This window comes from Mobula hypostoma, chromosome 6 (assembly GCF_963921235.1).
Source record: "Mobula hypostoma chromosome 6, sMobHyp1.1, whole genome shotgun sequence".
Taxonomy (NCBI): Eukaryota; Metazoa; Chordata; class Chondrichthyes; order Myliobatiformes; family Myliobatidae; genus Mobula; species Mobula hypostoma.
In genome coordinates, this window is record NC_086102.1 from 48,975,940 (window position 1) to 48,993,573 (window position 17,634).

The 17,634-nt window shown below is 40.1% G+C and overlaps 1 protein-coding gene across 8 annotated transcripts in view; it reads left to right on the forward strand.

The window, feature by feature from the left end:
- Nucleotides 1-17,634, forward strand: part of caska (calcium/calmodulin-dependent serine protein kinase a) — a 415,030-nt gene that overhangs the window by 198,769 nt on the left and 198,627 nt on the right. For all 8 annotated transcript variants that reach the window (XM_063050785.1, XM_063050787.1, XM_063050788.1 and 5 more), the window contains exons 6-9: nt 5,993-6,095; nt 9,485-9,660; nt 9,960-10,082; nt 10,601-10,684. In XM_063050785.1, the coding sequence (XP_062906855.1) occupies nt 5,993-6,095; nt 9,485-9,660; nt 9,960-10,082; nt 10,601-10,684 (486 nt within the window). The remainder of the gene's footprint in view (nt 1-5,992; nt 6,096-9,484; nt 9,661-9,959; nt 10,083-10,600; nt 10,685-17,634) is intronic.

Sequence of the window (17,634 nt, forward strand, 5' to 3'; positions counted from 1 at the left end):
CTCAGGTTGGAAGAGCAATACCTCATATTACATCTGGGTAACCTCCAACCTGATGGCGTTGGTATTGAGTCCTCTAGCTTCTGATAATTTCTCCCCCTTCTCTTTTTTTTCCGTTCCCCATTCTGGCTGCTTTCTTACCCTGTCTTTTCTCTGCATCTGCCTATCATCTCCTTCTGGTGCCTTTCCTTCCCTTTCTTCCTTGGTCCACTCTCCTATCAGATTCCTTCTTAGCCTTGTACCTTTTCCACCTGTCACCTCCCAGTTTCTCACTTCATTATCCCTCTCCCACCTATCCACCTTGCTCCTCACCTGGCTTCACCCATCCCCTGCTATCTTATACCCTCCCCCTTCCACCCCCAATCTTCTTATTCTGGCTTTCCCCCCCACCCCTTTCCTTCCAGTCCTTTTAAGGTGTGTAATCCCAGAATGTCAACTGTTTAATCTCTATTGATGCTGCCTGACCTGCTGAGATCTTCCAGCAGTTGGTGTGTTATTGTGTCTGTAATGACCATCAAGCACACATCTCACTAATGCGATTTTCCTCTCTAGACCCGCTGCTCCCTCCCTTCTCCACTCCAATCCCCACCCCCACCAGCTGTTAACCTGCCAACTAGCACATTTTTTTGGTATAGGGAGGAACTGAAAGCACTCAGGGGAAGCTCATGTGGTCACAGAGGAAACATGCAAACTGCATACATATGATACTCAAGATCAATATTGAACCCAGATCCTGGGCAAGGTAGTGGTGGCAGTAGTAGTAGGAGCACAAGCAAAACTCGATCCAAAGTGTCAGCTCAATTGTGATTTGGTTGCAGTTGAATGTTGTAGTGACTCATAAAATCAAATCTTCAGGAAGATTTGGCAGCTTGCGGAAATGTTTAGCCAGGATCGCTAACCAAACAATAGTAACAAAGGGAATGCCTGAACAAGAAATAAGTTATCCTCATCTGAAACATTAACTGTTCCTGTTTCCACAGGTGTTGCTTCACCTGGGTTTTTCCAGCATTCTCTGTTTGTATATCATATTGATTCAGTTTTTCTTGTTTTGTGTTAAAAGAACCAAGCAGCTTATTGTGCTTCCATTTTGACTTAATCTGTCAGAGACATTCCCTTTGTTCTGTAAATCCTTAACTTCCTTTTCTTCTGAAAACTAAGTTGTGTTCACCTCTTTCCCAATTCTGATGTAGGGTCACAGGCACAAACAGTTTCTTTTTATATATGTTGCCTGACCTACTGAATTTTTCCAACGTTTTCTGTTTTCATATTTTCATCATGTACATTTTGTTTTAAACATTTCTATAACGAATTCTCATTAGCTGGAAACATATTGAGAAGTTTCATCATTTAAAGGATAAGGACTCCTGTGCAGTGAATCAAACTGTCCTGGCCTTGATATTAACTGAACTGCTGTATTGCAGGAAGACCAGTGGTTGGAAATAAACGTAATACAAAGAAATTATACTGTTTAATCATCTTGGTCTGAATATCCCCAGTAACTCCTGGCCATACAGATCAGGAAAATTTCAGAATTGATATTGTACCTCTGCAAAATTAGCTGGTTCCAACCATCGTTGGTAACAATGGCATCTCTGTTGACTTCAAATTCTCCACAATTGGAAAGAAGCAGATCAGGAATTTTCCCGATAGTTTTGTTGAGTCTACTTGTGTCCATTGCTTGAACATTGTTAGGCTCATTGTTGTGATTCCCACAATTGAATGCCTACAATATTCATTTTTAAGCTCTGCATTTACATTTAGGCAAAGTACCATAACATAGGATTATAATCTAAAATATTTTCAGGCAAAGTTTCAGAGTTAAATAAGTGAGGATGTTGGAGTATTCAGGTGTACTAGTAATAGTATAATGGTTGTACGTATGTTGACTAGTAACTAAATGTTGCCTGTCACTGAGAATTAGAGACATTTAAAAAAACTCGTACCTACTTGAAAATGAATTGGAAGATTATGGATTTCTGCGTTAGTGGGTCGCATAGATTTATCATTGTTAAATAACTAATGAAATTCTTGAAGATAATTTCCGCAGCTCAGTTGTTCCTCAGATTCTTTATTATTTACCCATGAGAATATTGCTCAGAAGCCAGTATTCATTGTCCATTTCTAACTGTCTTTAAGAAGATAGCTGTGAGCCATAGCAGTCTTCATTGAGAGAGTACTACTTGTATATAACAATAGGACGGTGATGTATTTTCAGATTACGATGTTGATTCAGAGGGAATGTACAGATAGTGCTGCCCTGCACCTCCTGAGCATCAGATCTATGGCCAAAGAAGCACTGGTGAATTGCCGTAGTGAATATCACAGGCAATACAGACCTCAACCATGGTCTACCACTGAAAGAGTTTGTTTAGGAAATGAAGAAATAGACTGCCACTGGCCTGAATGAATGCAGCTCCATCAACATGAAGCTGAACACAGCCCAGGGTAAAGTAGCTGCTTCATTATTGCACATCCACCATCCAAAAAATTCCCTCCCTCAGTACATAATGGTTGCAATCTGTACCATCTTCAAAGAGTACTTTATACTTTATTGTTGCCAAACAATTGGTACTAGAACGTACAACCATCACAACAATATTTGATTCTGCGCTTCACACTCCCTGGAGTAAAAATATTTAAAATATTAAAATTAATAAATATTAAAAAATTAAATTATAAATCATAAATAGAAAAAAGAAAAATGGGAAGTAAGTTAGTGCAAAAAAACCGAGAGGCAGATCCGGATATTTGGAGGGTACAGCCCAGATCCGGGTCAGTGTCGAGGCTGCATCTATAGCACTGCTAAAGCTGTAACCATTACAATGAATGAGTGATGGACAAATGGGAACACCATCACACTGCATGTGCAGATTTCTAACTTGGAAATGTATTGTTATTTCTTCATTGCATTGGGATCATGAAACTACTACCCACGCAGTGGTGTTGGGAGCGTCCTTTCCCAGTTCCACTTCCTCATCTCCTCAGGGTTATTTGGGGATAAAATATAAACTGTCCTCTTACCTGCAGCAAGTAGATAGTGAAACTAATAAAGTGGTCAAATAATATTTGTATATCTAGTGCTTAGTTATGAAAGCACACTGGTTACCTGATTCTGGTTGTGACGAGAGTACACATAGATTAAGATGTTAACTGTCCTATGCTGGCACCAGTGGGATCAGCAGTTGGTCTGCCACCTGTCTTCAGAAGAAAGAGAGATAAGGAAAACAATGGAGCAGCATTTGGAGATGTTAATTAAGGGATGGAAGGAGAGCTGTCAAGATCGGCCCCCCTTCGAACCCTGAACTGTTTGAAGTGATGGACAGGCGATACCCCAGCAGGGGGATAAAAAGGGACAGGTTCGCTAAGGCAAGACACACACGACACCACAAGGTAACGAGACCCTGGAAGCGATACGCCTCCCACAAGTCAGTGGCAGTTTTGGAGGGCTGGTCGCAGGACCAAGCCATAGACGCACAGGGTGGAAAGGTACGAACAGCGGGAACCTGGTGTGTGTCCGCCCTTGCCTGGGTGCCAGGTTCACCGCAGAGAAACGATCGTATCTGGAAACGGAGGGGTCACGGTCGGTGACCTCAGAAGACATCACAAAGGGTTCGCCCGAAAGCTGACTGCGAAGAATATCGAAGGTCTGTGTGGAAGCCGTTTGAATATTCATTCATTTTTGCTCTCTCTCTCTCTCCTTCCCCCCACTGTCCATCGCCACGGCAGTGATTACTGTGAACTGAACTGAACTTTGCGTCACTTTGAAACTGGTCAGTTACCCCTAGACGACGATAGAGCTTGATTGATCCTGTTATCCTAATTCTGTGTACATGTGTGTTTATCATTGCTGAACTGTTGCATTTATTATCCTTTTGATTAGAGTACTGTGTTGCTTGTTTCTTTAATAAAACTTTCTTAGTTCTAGTAATCCAGACTCCAACTGAGTGATCCATTTCTGCTGGTTTGGCAACCCAGTTACGGGGTACGTAACATGGTGAAAAGCAATATTACCTATTAAAGTTTTAACTGTAGGTAAATTTAATTTTAATGGCCAAGTAGAGAAACATTGCACATCAGATTGCAGTGTAACGGGACTGTTTATGTTATGGAGATGGATTGCAAACAGGAGAGATGCTTTTAGTTCACAATTGTGACAAAAAATGAGTGTAAATTTTATCATGAATTTTAATGTTTCTTGTGTCTGATGCTGGTCGAAGTGTAACAGTTCTTGTAAGTTTTGAAATCACTATACATGAAGAGAAGATAAAACTGTTGATGTTATAGTAAACATTTATCAATTTCTAGTTCAGATTCAAGGAAATTATGGCCATGCATTGAGCATTATAAGTGTTTAAGAAAGGAGTTTTCCCAAAATAGTGTCAAGGAAAAGCCAATTCAGTTACATTGGCTGTATACACGTTTACTAACTAGTGAGAGTGTTTCACTACCAGGACGGTTTATAACCAGAGGCTATGGTTTCAAAATTAATGACAAATAATCTAGTGCCAAAATGACAGTTTTTCAGTAATAACTCATGGTCAGGCATAAATTGTTATAAAGTGGTGGAAGTAGCTTAATGACTTTTGAAAGGAAATATTTACGTAGTTAGGGGCTATTTGGACCATTGTTGGATTCAGCAGAGTGCTGACACAAGTTATAGTTGTAGTTTGTTCATTCCACTGAGCTTTCAGAAACCTATGCGTGGTTAAAAATAGAAACGAATCATTTGTATACTCTAGGGCAGAAATTTGTGAAATTTCTAGCCAGTTTGTAATTTACAATGATCTCTTAAGGGACTGCTTGAAAGCTGTCAATTCCACATGAATGTGTCAGCTAAATTTCCAGTATATGGAGATCTTTTAACTTTTTAAACCAGTGAACGCCAGGTGAACTATGTCAGTCGTTCCTAATCGGTTGCATATTTGTTTATCTCAAAGTCAAAGAACAAGAAGCCAATATTCACCACAGTACATTGTTTAGTAGTTTATTTACCGTGGATCAGTTAGTTATCATGCATATACAGTAATTGTGTAAGATTTTTGTGTAATTATGTAAGTTCATTAGAAAACTTAAGCTTCTATTACACCTTGGTTTGGTATTGATGAATCCTTTTTAATGAAATCACCTTTGTATATTTGAAACTAGGATATCTAAATTTGTGTTTGAAACTCAACCAACATCAATTGTGAAATTTGTCTGCTTGGCATTTCTGAGGCACTGGCCTTTTCTCGTATAGTGGCCAAAATATATGTTGTATCAATTTAGTTCCAGTTTGGACTTGTTTTGTTATGTCAATAATGTTGTGATATATGTATAACCCTTCAATAGGTTGGACTCTAGTGTTGGTATGTAAAATATATCCCTTTTTAAAATATTTTTGTACATTTATTTTTGAAAAACTATATGCTTCAATATCTGTGTAAGCAACTTCAGTAGGTGATCCTGTATCATTGGTTTGGCATTTCTGTTCAGCATTTTTAATAAACACACATGGAGAAGTCAACAAGATTTTGGAGTGGGGTCATGTTTAAGCTGTCATTGGGTGTGGGGGTAAGCGTGCAGATGGAGATGGTAGTGGAGTGGGGCACCACCATATTAACATGCAATTTACATTTCTTAATTTATATATTGTACGTGCATGAAAAAGCCATTTTAGTGTATAATTTTGAACTGTATGATCAATGCTGCAAGAGAAGTTCTGCAAGAAGTTTGCTTTTCAACTTTCACATTCTATAAGTGGAGTACACAGTAATTAGTGGGCGAAAAGCATCAACCAGTTTATAAACCACATTCTTTCATTGATCACAGTCAAGATAAAGTGGAAGGTACTTTTTTAAAGTAATAGTTGGTAATTATTGATTTGCACATCATTCCTTTTCAAAGTTTGAAAAAAAAGCCACAAATCCAATAGTCTTTATGTTAATAAAATTGAAAAGATTAATTAGTCCTGAGCAGTTTCAATTTTGCAATAGCTCTTTTTTTGCTTCTTGTGCAGCCACACTGCGTGCTACTTGCTTCGAAGGAAAATTCAGCACCTGTGAAGCTTGGTGGGTTTGGAGTGGCCATTCAGTTAGGAGAATCTGGACTTGTTGCTGGAGGTAAGAGCAAAATCATCGAAGCATCAATAAAGAATATTCATAATGCATGCCAGCAGAGTCGATGTTTATTCAAGAAAAATGTGAACAGGTGAGATATAATGTCCAAGCACAGTCTAACCAACCATGGCAGCACAAGTTAAATGCAAAGGACATACAAATGATGAATGTGCCACAGGAACAGTGTGCCCAGAAAGGAAAGTTGGTTGTGTAGGTCTCACTCAGTACAGTGAAGACTGAGAGAGGGAGGAGTAGCATAAGCAATCTTGGGGATCCATGCAGCAAAACCCTAACCCTAACAAATGTAGGCCATTAACAGCTCAGAATAAAGTTAAAATGTTGTTAGTAAGTTATAGAAATCTGATTATATAGAGACAGACTAGAAACAATACAGTTCAGCAGATGTAGTCTTTTATCCGTTTAAAGAAATGTAATTACACTGGAGATCCCTGAGAACCATGAGCCAAAAACAATCACTTTCCTGAAATATTAACTGGAACAAAGTCCTATTCTTGTCCAGATGGCTGAATTATAAAAGTTTGCCTGCTACACCTAACCATGAACCTCATCCAGCTCTGCAATTCTTTCAGATTTTGAGCTCCTTCAACTTTTGCATATTCCACATTATTTGATATTCATTGATCTTTTTCTGTATTGTCATTGTGTAAAGCAAAGTAAGATGCATATCATTATCCTTGTAAATAACTGGCCCTATATCTTATGGTCTTCTGCTCTTATATCTTATGGTCTTATGGCCTATCCATCCATCCATCCTTTTGGGCATTGGGGAGAAATAAAGAATTATCTTACATTTTTGATCATTTGTCCTCAGACTCTCTGGTAGGAGTCACTGGCCTAATTAGAATATCTTATACAGACAGCCTTGGTCTACGACAGAGATCCATTTTTGAGAACTGTTTGTAACCTGAATTTTTCACAATTCAGAAATGAACCATGTGTGGGAGAACGCCACAGTGATGGGGGAGTGAGCAGCCACAGGTACAGCAAATGCCAATGACCCACTGAGTGAATGAGTGAGTCTGCTCAGCACTCTCACCTATACTCAGCTCATTCCAGCTCTTCATTGTTGTGGTGTGGAGAGAAGGCACACGCAAATGACCCGTTCCACCAGGCAGAAGATGTCCTGACGAAGGGTCTCGGCCTGAAACGTCGACTGCACCTCTTCCTAGAGATGCTGCCTGGCCTGCTGCGTTCACCAGCAACTTTGATGAGCAGTCAAGACAAGTCAGGGAAAAGATAATAGAGAGGCTCAAATCTGGGGAAAGGTACAAGACCATCTCAAAGGCACTGAACATGCCTCAGAGCTCAGTGTAGTCCATCATGAAAATGTAGAAAAATTATGAAACCACAGTCAGGCTTCCCCTCTAATCTTAACGCCAGAGAAGAATTGTACTTGTAAGAGAGGCTATTGTGGCAGCATCAGTTACTCTGAGTGAGCTCGAAGTCAGTGGCTACAACTGGAGATGAAGTTCATGGCTCCACAATCTCAAAGGCCTTGCACAAAAATGGTATTTATGGAAGAGTGGCAAGGAAAACACCCTAGTTAAAAAAAAAAAGCATAGCCTTGCCCATAAAGACTTTGCAAAGAGTCATTTAGAAGATACTGTAAAGATGTGGAAGAAAGTCTTGTGGTCAGATGAGACGTAAAGTGGAACTTGGCCTCAACCTTAAGCAGTATTTGCATCAGCCAAATAACAACATCCCTACTGTAATGTATGGTGGAGGTAGTATCATGTTATGGGGATGCTTTTCAGCACCAGGGACTGGAAATCTGGTCAGGACTGATGGGAAGATGAACGCTGCTAAATACAGGGAGATCCTGGATAAAATCCTGCTAGCCTCTACCAGAAAGCTTAAACTGAGGAGGGCATTCATTTTTCAGCATGACAATGAACCAAAATATACTGCCAGAACATCCATGGAGTGGCTTCAAATGAAGAAAATTGATGCCCTTGAGTGGCCTAGTCAGAGTGCAGACCTTAACCTGATCAAACATCTCTGGCAAGACCTCAAGATTGCTGTCTACTGATGCTCCCCAACTAACCTGGCACAACTTGAGCAATTTTGCAAGGAGCAATGAGCAAATCTTGTTCCACCATATTGTGCAAAACTAATAGAGATTTAACAAAAAAGACTACTAGCTGTAATATCTGTGAGAGGTGGTTCAACTAAGTTCTGAGCAAAGGGGGACGAATACTTTTGAACTGCTGACATTTCAGTTTTTGAATTTTTAGTTTCTCATGCTTTACAATTTTCTCTGTTTTTTGGGCTTCTCTGTAGGGTGGGGGAGAAGGATCACATGATCCACAAATTAAAATTTCTCAGTTAAATTGATCAAAATCCCTGGTTGTAATACTCATTTATGTGAACAAAGGGTTGGGGATGAACACTTTTGCAAACTGAAAATTGATTTCAAAACTTTAGAAGCAAAAATAGCTCTTACAATTTGCTCAGGAAACATTAAAATCCATGAGCAAGATTTACAATAATTTTTGTCACGCTGGTGAACTAAAAATATCTCTTCCCTTTGCTCTCTATCTCCACAACATAAACACTCCAGCTACACTGCAATCTCATATGCCGCTTTTCTATTTAGCCACCAAAAAAATTAAAATTTCCTGCAGTTAAAACATCGATAGGTAATATTACCTTTTACCATAACCAATATGAATTGACAACCTGGCAGATCTATCTACTTGCTCATTTTTCAAAATCTTCATGCTGCAGGTAAGACTAGCATTTACATTGTATCCCTAAATACCCCTGAGAAGGAGATGGGGAAGTAGGATTTGGCAAGGATGCTCCCAACACCACTGCTTGGGTGTAGTTCCATGATCCCAACCCAAGGAAGAAATAGCAATATATTTCCAAGTTAGAAATCTGCACAAGGGAACACGCAGGTGATGGTGTTCCCATTTGCCCATCACTTGTTCATTTTAATAGTTACAGTATTACATGGTGCTATAGGAGAAGCCCATTATGTAAAGATGGCACATTGCAGATGTTATGTGCCCACTGTTAGACAACTGTAGCACTGCTGAATATTGCTGTGTGTTATTTGATTTTTGTAGACAAAATTAAGAACTCAGTTCTCAAATAGTAAAACGATTTGTCTACAATGGTTCTCAGTTATTTTAACAGAAACTTTTACCTTGTTTAAAGTGCAGTGGAGTTACCTCGGGGGTAACCAGGAGATTTAACCAAGCAAGTTAATTTGCAGAAATAGTGTTGTTACTCCTTTGCTTTACATCTTTGATCACCACTTGAATGATTCCAACTTGATGCCATACCTGCTGTTTGAAGGCATCTACTGATAAAAACGACAGCTTTGAAAGTTGGCCTTTATTCTCTGTTTGAATTATTTTGTTTAGGTCGTGTAGGAACACCACATTTCATGGCACCAGAAGTTGTCAAAAGAGAACCATATGGAAAGCCAGTTGATGTTTGGGGTTGTGGTGTGATACTTTTTATTCTTCTTAGTGGCTGTTTGCCATTTTATGGAACAAAGGAAAGATTATTTGATGCTATCATCAAAGGAAAACACAAGGTAAAATGGAATTTCTGTGTGTCATTCTGGCTGCTGCTTAGAGTTGCTATACTAAACATTACAATATATAGTCAGCTTTGTGGTAATTCTTTGCAGTTTCACTGTGCTCAGGATTCTTATAATTTCCAAACTCAGATTATATTTCATTAGTCCTGCTGCGATTATAAACAACTTTTACTACATATTCCAAACTTCTTTTTATATAATGTTGTTATAAATAAACTCATGTGACTATCATATGAAAATGTGCACGAAATGTAATAATTATGCTATTAGTGATAACAGTTCTTTTCATATAGATGAACCCTAGGCAATGGATTCACATATCAGAGAGTGCGAAGGATTTGGTTCGTCGTATGCTTATGTTGGACCCTGCAGAAAGGATTACTGTTTATGAAGCTCTCAACCATCCCTGGCTTAAGGTACATTTTTAATTGATTTAAAATAGGCATCCAACTACAAGTCATTGATAATTTGTGCAGCAGAGATGCTATTTCTTTGAAAAGTTTTGGAAAGTAATTGTAAACAAAATGGTCATGGATTTTCCCACCTCATGTTGACAAGTTTATGCAAAATATTATTGTAGTGTGGTTAAACGATATGCAGTCGTATGGGCCACTCTATGTAGTCTTTTCGATCATTTGTGACCATCTAAGATGAAACATGGAACAATTCTCTGAGAAGTGCATTTTCATTGCTTTGAGACTTGAGCATCATGCGTTAGAAAAATAACAGGAAATTCTGAGACCGTTCCAGAAGTGTGTTAGCTTTGGACATCTAGCATGTTAACTTAAGACAATTTAATTTAATTCAATTTGGAGCTTAGCCACATTTTGAGTTTGAAGAAAATATATAGACGTCACTGACTTCATCACAACCAGTTTAAAATATATTTGCAGTGATAGATCCAGAGTTTTAAATAAAACATATTATATTTCAGGAGCGAGATCGATATGCATACAAAATTCACCTCCCTGAAACTGTGGAACAGCTGCGAAAATTTAATGCAAGAAGGAAATTGAAGGTAAGGTCAAAAGATGAATTATTTGGTTTGGTATGGAAGGATGTTTCCAGTCCTTAACTGAGTAAAATCCAACTTCAAGTTTTATTGTACAGTAAGACTTGAGTGGAAATACTAAACCTTGTTGCACTACCCATTTCTTAGATCATTGTGCAGGGTTCAACTAATCTAAATCCTTTTTTAAGATGGTAACAAAGCATAGTACAGGCAGCCCAATCAAATTGAAAGAGGAGGCTAGACACAGAGCAAGAGATTTAAAGAGGAGTGCTTGTAGGCTTTCGACTTTTTCCAGAAGCTCATTTGAATCCTGAGAGGAGGCTACACACAGGTTGTAGTGATTTAAAAAAGAGCGTTCACGGGCTTTTGGTTTTTTTCCAGCAGATCAATCAAATTGATATTCGTTAGCAAGAGCTAACAAAAATAAGGTAGGGACGAGCAGAGCAGCCATTGTTGGAGTGGGGAGGCTTTGGCTCAACAGGCTTGGGTAAGAACAGCCTTCAGCGTGGCAAGTTTCTTCTTCTTCTTCATGCTTTGTATGTTAGTACATAGTACAGTGAAAATTGCTCTGGGGCTGTGTTATGTTCTCTGTGTGAGATACGGAATTCTTGGAGACCTCCAGCCTCCTGGATAACCTCATCTACACCAGGTGCACCAAACTGCAGCTCCTCAAAGAACATGTTAAGGCACTGGAGCTGCAGCCCAATGATTTTCAGCTTATACAGAAAACTACAGGGAGGTAGTCACCCCTAAATTGCAGGAGATAGGAACCTGGTGACTGTCAGGAGAGGAAAAAGAAATGGTGAGCCAGTGCAGAGTACCCCTGTTGGCATTCCTCTCAATAATAAGTATACCACTTTGGATACTGTTGTGGGGAAGGGTCTACCAGAGAGGGAGCTGCAGCAACTGGGTCTCTGGTAATGAGTCTGGCACTGTGCCTCAGAAGCAAAGGGGGGGGGGAAGAGAAGAGGACTGCAGTAGTAATAGGGAATACCGTAGTTAAAGAAGTAGGCATGAGATTCTGTGGGCACGATAGAGAAACCCAGATGGTATGTTGCCTGCCAGATTCCAGGGTCAGGAACGTCTTAGATCGGGTCCTCGGCATTCTAAAGGGGGAGTGTGAGCAGCCGAAGCTCGTGGTACATATTAACACCAGTGACATAGGTAGGAAAAAGGAGAGAGGATATAGTGAGTTAGAACCTCCAGGGTAGTAATCTGGATTGCTGCCTGTGCCACGCGCCAGTGAAGATAAGAATAGGATGATTTGGCAAATGAATGCATGGTTGAGAAACTGGCGCAGAAGGCAAGGCTTCAGATTTCTGGAACATTGGGATCTCTTCTGCAGATGGTATAACCTGTACAAAAGGGGTGGGTTGCACCTCAACCAGAACGGGACCAATATCCTTGCAGGCAGTTTTGCTAGAGCATTTGGGGAGGGTTTAAGCTAATTTGGTAGGGAGATGCGAACCTGAGTGATAGGGCAAAGGATGGTGCAGTTAGTATACAAAAAGATGGAGTGTGTAGTGATAGACTACGAGGAGGTACAGGCAGATAACATGGCAAAATTTCAGTCAGTGGGATGAGTTGAAATATAACATGGGGACAAAATCAAAAAGGGTGACAAATACAGGACTGAAGGTGTTATATTTGAATGCATACAGTATACCTAATAAGTTAGATGATTTTGCAGATAGAGATTAGTAGGTGTGACTCGGGGGACCACTGAGTCGTGGCTGAAAGAAGTTCTTGGTTGGGAGCTAAACATGCAAGGATACACATTGTAGCGAAAGATTAGGCAAGTAGATAGGGGGTAGGGTGGCTCTGTTGGTTAAAAAATGAAATCAAATTCTAAGAAAGAGGTGGCATAGGATCGGAAGATGTAGAATCTTTGCGAGTAGAGTCAAGAAACTGCAAAGGTAAAAAGAACCTGATGGAAGTTATACAGTGGCATGCAAAAGTTTGGGCACCCCTGTCAAAATTTCTGTTACTGTGAATAGTTAAGTGAGTAGAAGATGAACTAATCTCCAAAAGTCATAAAGTTCAAGATTAGTGTATTATTTTTGTTTTGTACAATTTTAGAGTGGAAAAAAAGGAAAGGAGCACCATGCAAAAGTTTGGGCACCCCAAGAGATTTGAGCTCTCAGATAACTTTTACCAAGGTCTCTGACCTTAATTAGCTTGTTAGGGCTATGGCTTGTTCACAGTCATCATTAGGAAAGGCCAGGTGATGCAAATTTCAAAGCTTTATAAATACCCTGACTCCTCAAACCTTGTCCCAACCATCAGCAGCTATGGCCTCCTCTAAGCAGCTGCCTAACACTCTGAAAATTAAAATAAGTGATGCCCACAAAGCAGGAGAAGGCTATAAGAAGATAGCAAAGTGTTTTGAGGTAGCTGTTTCCTCAGTTTGTAATGTAATTAAGAAATGATACTTAATAGGAACGGTGGAGGTCAAGTTGAGGTCTGGAAGACCAAGAAAACTTTCCAAGAGAACCGCTCGTAGGATTGCTAGAAAGGCAAATCAAAACCCCCGTTTGACTGCAAAAGACCTTCAGGAAGATTTAGCAGACTCTGGAGTGGTGATGCACTGTTCTACTGTGTAGCGACACCTGCACAAATATGACCTTCATGGAAGAGTCATCAGAAGAAAGCCTTTCCTGTGTCCTCACCACAAAATTCAGCGTCAGAAGTTTTCAAAAGAACATCTAAACAAGCCTGATGCATTTTGGAAACAAGTCCTGTGGACTGATGAAGTTAAAATAGAACTTTTTGGCCGCAAAGAGCAAAGGTATGTTTGGAGAAAAAAGGGTGCAGAATTTCATGAAAAGAACATCTCTCCAACTGTTAAGCATGGGGGTGGATTGATCATGCTTTGGGCTTGTGTTGCAGCCAGTGGCACGGGGAACATTTCACTGGAGAGGGAAGAATGAATTCAATTAAATACCAGCAAATTCTGGAAGGAAACATCACACTGTCTGTAAAAAAGCTGAAGATGAAAAGAGGATGGCTTCTACAACAGGATAATGATCCTAACCCCACCTCAAAATCCACAATGAACTACCTCAAGAGGCGCAAGCTGAAGGTTTTGCCATGGCCCTCACAGTCCCCCAACCTAAACATCATCGAAAATCTGTGGATACACCTCAAAAGAGCAGTGCATGCAAGACGGCCCAAGAATCTCACAGAACTAGAAGACTTTTGCACGGAAGAATGGGTGAAAATGCCCCAAACAAGAATTGAAAGACTCTTAGCTGGCTGCAGAAAGCGTTTACAAGTTGTGATACTTGCCAAAGGGGGTGTCACTTTGTACTGACCATGCAGGGTGCCCAAACTTTTGCTTTGGGCCCTTTTCCTTTTTTGTCATTTTGAAACTGTAAAAGATGGAAATAAAAAAGTAATCTTGCTTAAAATATTAAAGAAATGTGTCATCTTTAACTTTATGCCTTTTGGAAATCAGTTCATCTTTTACTCGCTGAGCTATTCACAGTAACAGAAATTTTGACCAGGGGTGCCCAAACTGTTGCATGCCACTGTATACAGGCCTCCGAGCAATAGCCAGGATATTGTCTACAAATTACAATGGAAGGTAGAAAACACATGTCAAAAGGACAATGTTGCAATAGTCATAGGGGATCTCAATATTCAGGTAGATTGAGAAAATCAGGTTGATGCTGGATCCCAAGAGAGTATTTGCAAAATGCCTACAAGATGTCTTTTTAAGAGCAGCATGTGACTGAGCCCATTCGGAGAAAGGCTGTTCTGGAAAGGTGTTATGTAATGAACCAGATTCAATTAAGGAGCTTAAAGAAACGAAAACCTTAGAGGAGTAGTGATTGTAATATGATAGACTTCATCCTACAATTTGAGGGGGAGAAGCTAAAGTCAGATTTATCACTATTACAGTGGAGTAAAGGCAAATATAGAGGCATGAGAGAGAAGCTGCTGAAGTTGATTGGAAGAGGACACTAGCAGGGATGATGGCAGAACGGCAATGGCTTCAGTTTCTGGGAGGAATACAAAAGGCACAGGATAGATACATCCCAAAGAAGTAGTAGTATTCTAAATACAGGATGGCATAACCATGGCTGACAAAGGAAGTAAAAAAAAACATAAAAGCAAAAGAGAAGGCATATAATACAGCAAAAGTTAGTAAGAAGGTGGAAGTTTCGGCAACTAAAAAAAGCCAGGAGGAGGAAAAAGATGAAATATGAAGGTAAGCTAGCAAATAATATCAAAGAGGATATTATTGATAGTCCCTTTGATATGATTAGGAATATAAAGAGTAATAGGGAGGTGAGAGTAGATATCGGACTGCTGGAACTAATGCTGGAGAGGTAGTAGTGGAGGGGGGGTGGGGGAGGAAATAACGGACAAACTAAAGTATTTTGATTCTGTCTTCACTGTGGAAATACTCCCAAGTATGCCAGAAGTTCAAGAGTGTCAGCACACAGAAGTGAGTGCAATTGCTATTAATATGGAGATGGTGCTTGGGAAGCTGAAAGGTTTGAAGGTAAATAAGTCACCAGGACTAGATTGACTACACCCCAGGGTTTTGAAAGAGCTAGCTAAAGAAATTGTGGAGGCATTAGTAATGATCTTTCAAAAATCACTAGTTACTAACGTGGTTCTGGAGGACTGGAAAATTGCAAATGTCACTCCACTCTTCAAGAAGAGAAGGAGGCAGAAGAAAGGAAATTATGGGCCTGTTATCCTGATGTCAGTGGTTGAGAAGATGTTGTGGTTAATTGTTTAAGGATGATGTTTTGGGTTACTTGGAAGCAGATGATAAAATAGGTCAAAGTCAGCACCATTTCCTTAAGGGGGAAATCTTGCCTGACAAATACGTCGAAATTGTTTCAGGAAATAACAAGTAGAATAGACAAAGGAGATTTGTTGGATTTTGTGTACCTTAAATTCCGGTGTATAAGCCGACCCCCCCATTTTCAAGGTTTAAAAAGTGACTTTTTTCATATTACCTTTGTATAAACCGACCCCTTTTGTAGAGGTTTTTGATTTAACCAGAAAAGATCACAAGATCTCACATGCCAGTACTCAGCTTTGCCGAATCCAGAACCTGGAAATCTTGTGAACCAGTACCTGCTAAGAAAATAGGCCTACACATTATAGAACGTTATCAGTGAATAAATAAATCAGGGAGGGAAGTTTTGGTTTAGGTTTCCCAATGGTAAGGAATCCTCTGAAATGTAGCCCCCATGAAACCATTTAGCGCCCATCCTAATCTCATTAAAACATAACACAGGGTGGCAGGATCAGTACGTATGCTCAATATCGAGTTTGCGACCCCATGTACAAAAGATTAAAATGAATGCAATATGATGCTGGCGTCAAGCTGAAGGTTGTTGATTTTGCTAAAGGAACGAATAATTCTGCAGCTGCTAAGAAGTTTAGTGTAAACGAGAAACAAGTGAGAGAGTGGAGAAAGGCAGAGGACACGCTGAGGGAAATGCGAAAGACGAAATGTGCAAACCGTGGGAGAACATGCCAGTGGCCAGAACTGGAAGAAAAAGGTTTAGAATAGGTGAATCACCAGTGATCGTCTGGATACATTGTTACCAGAGAAATGATTCAAGTTCAAGCGTTGAAATGGGCTGAAAAATACAGTGAGGCCGGCGAAAATTTCAAAGCGACGCGAAGTTGGTGCACCCAACTTTATGAATAGACGTGATCTTGTGTTGAGACAAAAAACAAAGATTGCTCAGTAGTTGCTGAGCGACCTTGAGAATAAGATTACAGCCTACCAATCGTTCGTAATCAAGCATCGAAAGGCACGTTCTTACCCGCTCTTGCTGATTGGTAACATGGACGAAACACCAATGTTCTTTGATTTTGCTGGCAACTGCACTGTCAATCAGAGGGGGGAGAAAACAGTCCTTGTCAAAACAACTGTACACGAGAAGCAACATTTTACTGTCGCGTTAACGTGTATGGCTAATGGACCAAACTACCACCGATGGTGATTTTTAAGAGGAAAACATTCCCAAAGAAAGAAAAATTCCTGCTGGGTGTTGTTTACATTCAAGAACACAGCTGGATGGACAAAGCGGGTTGCTAAAAGTGGGTTAAAGAGGTGTGGCGTTGATGTCCCGAAGGTTTCAGGAAGGAAAAGTCGCTACTTGTCTGGGACATGTTCAAAGCGCACTTGTCAGGTGAGACAAAAGCAGCATTGAAAGCTGAAAATACGGACATTGCAGTCATACCCGGTGGTTTGACGTCCGTGCTCCAGCCACTAGATGTGAGTTTAAACAAACCATTCAAAGAATTCATGTGTCGACAGTGGAACGAATGGATGATGTCTGGAAATCAGTCATTCATACCAGCGGGAAATATGAGGGCCACATCTCTAGCTACAGTTTGCGAGTGGGTAAGCAATCGTGGGAGGAAATGAAGGCCGAGTGCGTTGTGAAGGCCTTCAAGAAGTGCAGCATCAGCAATGCTTTGGATGGCACTGAAGATCATTTGCTTTGGGAAGAAGACGGTGGAGATTTGGCAGCCAGTAAAGCTGCAAATGACGATGTCGAAGCAGAAATTGACAATCCTTATGATGATATGGTGACTGTCAAAGAAAGTGACGCGATTTTCGGAGAGTCAGATAATAAAGAGTGTGAGAGTTTCAAGCTCTGAACGTTTGACGACAACAGTGTGTGCAAGTAAATTGAGAAACAGGATGTGTTTTGTAGCTCTTTTGTGTAGATTTCATAAGCGTTTGTATTTTCTTTTGTATTTGACTCAAAATCAGCCAATAACTACGACCTGTCTTCCGTGTACCAGTTTCCCCCGCCATCCGAAGGTAGAGCATTCCTATGAAACGGTTCATAAGCCGGAATGTAGTAAAGTGAAGAAGCAACGCAATCAGCAATTGCCTCTGATCTGGGCCAACATTTATGTGCCGGGCAGCACCTAATTAATAAGCTTGTTTATTTCGGCTTTTTTTCTTA